Source organism: Leptodactylus fuscus, chromosome 9 (genome assembly GCF_031893055.1).
Source record: "Leptodactylus fuscus isolate aLepFus1 chromosome 9, aLepFus1.hap2, whole genome shotgun sequence".
NCBI classification, from domain to species: Eukaryota; Metazoa; Chordata; class Amphibia; order Anura; family Leptodactylidae; genus Leptodactylus; species Leptodactylus fuscus.
This window is the reverse complement of record NC_134273.1, coordinates 4,744,068-4,751,651: the sequence shown is the minus strand read 5'-3', so window position 1 is coordinate 4,751,651 and position 7,584 is coordinate 4,744,068. Positions and strand designations below refer to the sequence as shown.

The window sequence follows — 7,584 nt, the reverse complement described above, 5'->3', positions numbered from 1 at the left end:
TGGCCGCCTTGTTCTACTACTGGCTTCCGGTCGATTCTGCCAATCATAAGATGGTCACCCACAACATCCGGTCGCGGGTCACATGACCGCGTCACGCGCTGCGCCCATCTAGAAAGGTCTCTCTTCCAGCCACAAAGATGTCTCCGTGAGTCACGTGACCTGTCAGGTGGCACAGCCGGCTCCGCCCTCGTTTCCCAGCCGAGTGTGGGCGTGTCCCGGGGCGGACGGTGAGGGCTGCCAGTCAACATGGCGGCGCACAGAAGCTCTCCCGTGAGGCACAGAGCGTGAGTCCCGGTGTGTGGAGCGGGCCGGCGCCCCCGGAGGCTGCAGCATGGAGACGGAGGAGGAGCAGCACATGACTACCCTGCTCTGCATGGGCTTCTCGGACCCGGGCGCTATCCGCAAGGCCCTGCGCCTGGCCAAGAACGACATTAACGAGGCGGTGGCTCTGCTGACTAACGAGCGGCCCGGCCTGGACTACGGCTACGAGCCCATGGACAGCGGCTCCCGGGGCGACGGCGGCGGCGGCAGAAGTACAGGCTTCGACCCGCCCCCCGCCTACCATGAGGTGGTGGAGCCCGAGGTGAGAGGAGGAGGAGGACGGAGCTGTCAAAGTGCCGCCATGTGTGTGACAGGAGAGGGGGGCTATGTGTGTGACAGGAGGGGTCACCGGAGGGAACGAGGGAGGGGCGGGCCGGTGTGTGACAGGAGGGGTCACCGGAGGGAGCGAGGGAGGGGCGGACCAGTGTGTGACAGGAGAGGGGGCCGGTGTGTGTGACAGGAGGGGTCACCGGAGGGAACGAGGGAGGGGCGGGCCGGTGTGTGACAGGAGGGGTCACCGGAGGGAGCGAGGGAGGGGCGGGCCGGTGTGTGACAGGAGGGGTCACCGGAGGGAGCGAGGGAGGGGCGGGCCGGTGTGTGTGACAGGAGGGGTCACCGGAGGGAGCGAGGGAGGGGCGGGCCGGTGTGTGACAGGAGGGGTCACCGGAGGGAGCGAGGGAGGGGCGGGCCGGTGTGTGACAGGAGGGGTCACCGGAGGGAGCGAGGGCTGCACTGTGTGTGACAGGAGAGGGGGGCTATGTGTGACAGGAGGGGTCACCGGAGGGAACAAGGGAGGGGCGGGCCGGTGTGTGACAGGAGGGGTCACCGGAGGGAACGAGGGAGGGGCGGGCCGGTGTGTGACAGGAGGGGTCACCGGAGGGAACGAGGGCGGGCCGGGCCTGTGTGTGACAGGAGGGGTCACCGGAGGGAGCGAGGGCTGCACTGTGTGTGACAGGAGAGGGGGGCTATGTGTGACAGGAGGGGTCACCGGAGGGAGTGAGGGTGGGGCGGGCCGGTGTGTGACAGGAGGGGTCACCGGAGGGAACGAGGGAGGGGCGGGCCGGTGTGTGACAGGAGGGGTCACCGGAGGGAACGAGGGAGGGGCGGGCCGGTGTGTGACAGGAGGGGTCACCGGAGGGAACGAGGGAGGGGCGGGCCGGTGTGTGACAGGAGGGGTCACCGGAGGGAACGAGGGAGGGGCGGGCCGGTGTGTGACAGGAGGGGTCACCGGAGGGAACGAGGGAGGGGCGGGCCGGTGTGTGACAGGAGGGGTCACCGGAGGGAACGAGGGAGGGGCGGGCCGGTGTGTGACAGGAGGGGTCACCGGAGGGAACGAGGGAGGGGCGGGCCGGTGTGTGACAGGAGGGGTCACCGGAGGGAGCGAGGGAGGGGCGGGCCGGTGTGTGACAGGAGGGGTCACTGGAGGGAGCGAGGGCGGGCCTGTGTGTGACAGGAGAGGGGGGCTATGTGTGTGACAGGAGGGGTCACCGGAGGGAACGAGGGAGGGGCGGGCCGGTGTGTGACAGGAGGGGTCACCGGAGGGAGCGAGGGCGGGCCGGACCGGTGTGTGACAGGAGGGGTCACCGGAGGGAGCGAGGGCGGGCCGGGCCTGTGTGTGACAGGAGGGGTCACCGGAGGGTGGGAGAAAGGGGCGTGTCTGTATGTGACAGGAGGGGTCACCGGAGGGAGTGAGGGTGGGGCGGACCAGTGTGTGACAGGAGAGGGGGGCTATGTGTGTGACAGGAGGGGTCACCGGAGGGAACGAGGGAGGGGCAGGCCGGTGTGTGACAGGAGGGGTCACCGGAGGGAGCGAGGGCGGGCCGGACCAGTGTGTGACAGGAGGGGTCACCGGAGGGAGCGAGGGCGGGCCGGACCAGTGTGTGACAGGAGGGGTCACCGGAGGGAGCGAGGGCGGGCCTGTGTGTGACAGGAGAGGGGGGCCTGTGTGTGCGACAGGAGGGGTCACCGGAGGGAGCGAGGGCTGCACTGTGTGTGACAGGAGAGGGGGGCTATGTGTGACAGGAGAGGTCACCGGAGGGAACGAGGGAGGGGCGGGCCGGTGTGTGACAGGAGGGGTCACCGGAGGGAGCGAGGGCTGCACTGTGTGTGACAGGAGAGGGGGGCTATGTGTGACAGGAGGGGTCACCGGAGGGAACGAGGGAGGGGCGGGCCGGTGTGTGACAGGAGGGGTCACCGGAGGGAACGAGGGAGGGGCGGGCCGGTGTGTGACAGGAGGGGTCACCGGAGGGAACGAGGGAGGGGCGGGCCGGTGTGTGACAGGAGGGGTCACCGGAGGGAACGAGGGAGGGGCGGGCCGGTGTGTGACAGGAGGGGTCACCGGAGGGAACGAGGGAGGGGCGGGCCGGTGTGTGACAGGAGGGGTCACTGGAGGGAACGAGGGCGGGCCGGGCCTGTGTGTGACAGGAGGGGTCACCGGAGGGAGCGAGGGCTGCACTGTGTGTGACAGGAGAGGGGGGCTATGTGTGACAGGAGGGGTCACCGGAGGGAGTGAGGGTGGGGCGGACCAGTGTGTGACAGGAGGGGTCACCGGAGGGAGCGAGGGCGGGCCGGGCCTGTGTGTGACAGGAGGGGTCACCGGAGGGAGCGAGGGCGGGCCGGGCCTGTGTGTGACAGGAGGGGTCACCGGAGGGTGGGAGAAAGGGGCGTGTCTGTATGTGACAGGAGGGGTCACCGGAGGGAGTGAGGGTGGGGCGGACCAGTGTGTGACAGGAGGGGTCAACGGAGGGAGCGAGGGCGGGCCGGACCAGTGTGTGACAGGAGGGGTCACCGGAGGGAGCGAGGGCGGGCCTGTGTGTGACAGGAGAGGGGGGCTATGTGTGACAGGAGGGGTCACCGGAGGGAGCGAGGGCGGGCCGGACCAGTGTGTGACAGGAGGGGTCACCGGAGGGAGTGAGGGTGGGGCGGACCAGTGTGTGACAGGAGGGGTCACCGGAGGGAGCGAGGGCGGGCCGGACCAGTGTGTGACAGGAGGGGTCACCGGAGGGAGTGAGGGTGGGGCGGACCAGTGTGTGACAGGAGGGGTCACCGGAGGGAGCGAGGGCGGGCCGGACCAGTGTGTGACAGGAGGGGTCACCGGAGGGAGCGAGGGCGGGCCTGTGTGTGACAGGAGAGGGGGGCTATGTGTGACAGGAGGGGTCACCGGAGGGAGCGAGGGCGGGCCGGACCAGTGTGTGACAGGAGGGGTCACCGGAGGGAGTGAGGGTGGGGCGGACCAGTGTGTGACAGGAGGGGTCACCGGAGGGAGCGAGGGCGGGCCGGACCAGTGTGTGACAGGAGGGGTCACCGGAGGGAGCGAGGGCGGGCCTGTGTGTGACAGGAGAGGGGGGCTATGTGTGACAGGAGGGGTCACCGGAGGGAGCGAGGGCGGGCCGGACCAGTGTGTGACAGGAGGGGTCACCGGAGGGAGCGAGGGCGGGCCGGACCAGTGTGTGACAGGAGGGGTCACCGGAGGGAGCGAGGGCGGGCCTGTGTGTGACAGGAGAGGGGGGCTATGTGTGACAGGAGGGGTCACCGGAGGGTGGGAGAAAGGGGCGTGTCTGTATGTGACAGGAGGGGTCACCGGAGGGAGTGAGGGTGGGGCGGACCAGTGTGTGACAGGAGGGGTCACCGGAGGGAGCGAGGGCGGGCCGGGCCTGTGTGTGACAGGAGGGGTCACCGGGGGGAGCGAGGGCGGGCCGGGCCTGTGTGTGACAGGAGGGGTCACCGGAGGGAGCGAGGGCGGGCCCGGCCTGTGTGTGTGACAGGAGGGGTCACCGGAGGGTGGGGCGGGCCTGTGGTGACAGGAGGGGTCACCGGAGGGAGTGGTCACCTGAAAGTAAGGGGACACGTGTGCCAGGAGGGGTCAGCAGATAGAGGGGCGGACCAGTGTGTGACAGGAGGGGTCACCGGAGGGAGCGAGGGAAGGGCCGACCAGTGTGTGACAGGAGGTGTCTGATGGGATTAATCACCTATGACAGGAGGAATTGCCTGAGGAGAGTGTGGACCATGTGTCTGACCAGAGGGGTCCTCTGAGGATTTGTGTGACAGGAGGACTTATTGAGGGAGGGATCTGCCAGATGAGCCACAAGAGCTGTTAGTCAGTGAGGTATAAGACCTGCTCCCCAGCTCCAGGGGTATCCGCTCTTCCAGGGGGCCTTCCTATTGTCTGTCATTTCGGTCTGGGGGGGTTCCTGTCAGTTCTGGGGTCTCTCAGTCATTCTTGGGGTCCTCACACCCCTCCTGGTCTGCTGTGGGGGACGTCTGCACCGAGGAGGGAGGTTCTAAGGAGTGACCTTTAGCTGTCAGCCCCAGGGGCTTCCTTGTGGCCCTACTGAGCCCCCTCCCAGTTGTAGTCACACTGTACAGCATGTGACCCTGATGTCTCCTCCATTATGACTCCTGGAAATGGTTCTGTTCTACAAATGAGATTTCCCATAACCTGGAACCAGTGACCTCATAGAGTGGATCGGCAGTCTGAGCCACTGTGAGGTCACTGCGCCAAATGCACCAGGACACTCATAGAGGGAAGGTAATGAGGCGAGTTTGATATAAGGACCTTTCTTGCTCCACGTTCCCTCTTTGTTGGTCAGCACGGTGGCTCAGTGGTTAGCATTGCAGCGCTGGAGTCCTGGGTTCGAATCCCGCCAAGAACAACATCTGCAAGGAGTTTGTATGTTCTCCCCGTGTTTGCGTGGGTTTCCTCCCATTCTACAAAGACATACTGATAGGAAAATATAATGTACATTGTGATCCATATATATATATATATATATATATATATATATATATATATATATATATCCCTCTATGGGGGTCACAATCTACATTTAAAAAAAAAAATTCCCTCTTTGTCTGCCAAATATCAGTAGGGATGGGGTCAGGCCGAGGCAGATTTATTATAACTCTCATTAGTTTTCTGGCATCACTTACCTGGAAATCTGCACCAGTACACATACTACATTCCTAATTGGTGTAGATTTCCATTCCAGCACAGAGATGGCAGACAGATCTATGAAGAGACCGCAGCCTCTACTGTATGGGGTAACACAGTGGTCCAGTGGTTATCACTGCAGCCTTGCAACGCTGAAGTCCTGGGTTCAAATCCCACCAGGAACAACATCTGCAAAGAGTTTGTATGATCTCCCCGTGTTTGTGTGGATTTCCTCCCATACTAGAAAAAGACATACTGATAGGGAAAAAATATACATTGTGATCCCTATATATCACAATATATATTAAAGAAAAAAAATAATTGTCCCACTGTCAGCATATGTGTACATACATTACATTACTTATCCTGTATTATACTCCAGAGCTGCGCTCACTATTCTGCTGGTGCAGTCACTGTGTACATACATTACATTACTTATCCTGTATTATACTCCAGAGCTGCGCTCACTATTCTGCTGGTACAGTCACTGTGTACATACATTACATTACTTATCCTGTATTATACTGCAGAGCTGCGCTCACTATTCTGGTGCAGTCACTGTGTACATACATTACATTACTTATCCTGTATTACACTCCAGAGCTGCGCTCACTATTCTGCTCGTACAGTCACTGTGTACATACATTACATTACTTATCCTGTATTATACTCCAGAGCTGCGCTCACTATTCTGCTGGTGCAGTCACTGTGTACATACATTACATTACTTATCCTGTATTGTACTCCAGAGCTGCGCTCACTATTCTGGTGCAGTCACTGTGTACATACATTACATTACTTATCCTGTATTATACTCCAGAGCTGCGCTCACTATTCTGCTGGTACAGTCACTGTGTACATACATTACATTACTTATCCTGTATTATACTCCAGAGCTGCGCTCACTATTCTGCTGGTACAGTCACTGTGTACATACATTACATTACTTATCCTGTATTATACTCCAGAGCTGCGCTCACTATTCTGCTGGTACAGTCACTGTGTACATACATTACATTACTTATCCTGCATTATACTCCAGAGCTGCGCTCACTATTCTGCTGGTACAGTCACTGTGTACATACATTACATTACTTATCCTGTATTATACTCCAGAGCTGCGCTCACTATTCTGCTGGTGCAGTCACTGTGTACATACATTACATTACTTATCCTGTATTATACCCCAGAGCTGCGCTCACTATTCTGCTGGTGCAGTCACTGTGTACATACATTACATTACTTATCTTGTATTATACCCCAGAGCTGCGCTCACTATTCTGCTGGTACAGTCACTGTGTACATACATTACATTACTTATCCTGTATTATACTGCAGAGCTGCGCTCACTATTCTGCTGGTGCAGTCACTGTGTACATACATTACATTACTTATCCTGTATTATACTCCAGAGCTGCGCTCACTATTCTGCTGGTGCAGTCACTGTGTACATACATTACATTACTTAGCCTGTATTATACTGCAGAGCTGCGCTCACTATTCTGCTGGTGCAGTCACTGTGTACATACATTACATTACTTATCCTGTATTATACTCCAGAGCTGCGCTCACTATTCTGCTGGTACAGTCACTGTGTACATACATTACATTACTTAGCCTGTATTATACTGCAGAGCTGCGCTCACTATTCTGCTGGTGCAGTCACTGTGTACATACATTACATTACTTATCCTGTATTATACTCCAGAGCTGCGCTCACTATTCTGCTGGTACAGTCACTGTGTACATACATTACATTACTTATCCTGTATTATACTCCAGAGCTGCGCTCACTATTCTGCTGGTGCAGTCACTGTGTACATACATTACATTACTTATCCTGTATTATACTCCAGAGCTGCGCTCACTATTCTGCTGGTACAGTCACTGTGTACATACATTACATTACTTATCCTGTATTATACTCCAGAGCTGCGCTCACTATTCTGCTGGTACAGTCACTGTGTACATACATTACATTACTTATCCTGTATTATACTCCAGAGCTGCGCTCACTATTCTGCTGGTACAGTCACTGTGTACATACATTACATTACTTATCCTGTATTATACTCCAGAGCTGCGCTCACTATTCTGCTGGTGCAGTCACTGTGTACATACATTACATTACTTATCCTGTATTATACTCCAGAGCTGCGCTCACTATTCTGCTGGTACAGTCACTGTGTACATACATTACATTACTTATCCTGTATTATACTCCAGAGCTGCGCTCACTATTCTGCTCGTACAGTCACTGTGTACATACATTACATTACTTATCCTGTATTATACTCCAGAGCTGCGCTCACTATTCTGCTGGTACAGTCACT

The 7,584-nt window shown here is 58.3% G+C and overlaps 1 protein-coding gene across 2 annotated transcripts in view; it reads left to right on the top strand.

Moving 5' to 3' along the window:
* The first annotated feature begins 202 nt into the window (after nt 1–202).
* The window catches only part of USP24 (ubiquitin specific peptidase 24), a 48,433-nt gene continuing 41,051 nt past the window's right edge, over nt 203–7,584 (top strand). For both annotated transcript variants that reach the window (XM_075286751.1, XM_075286750.1), the window contains exon 1: nt 203–583. In XM_075286751.1, the coding sequence (XP_075142852.1) occupies nt 332–583 (252 nt within the window). In that variant the 5' untranslated portion in view covers nt 203–331. The remainder of the gene's footprint in view (nt 584–7,584) is intronic.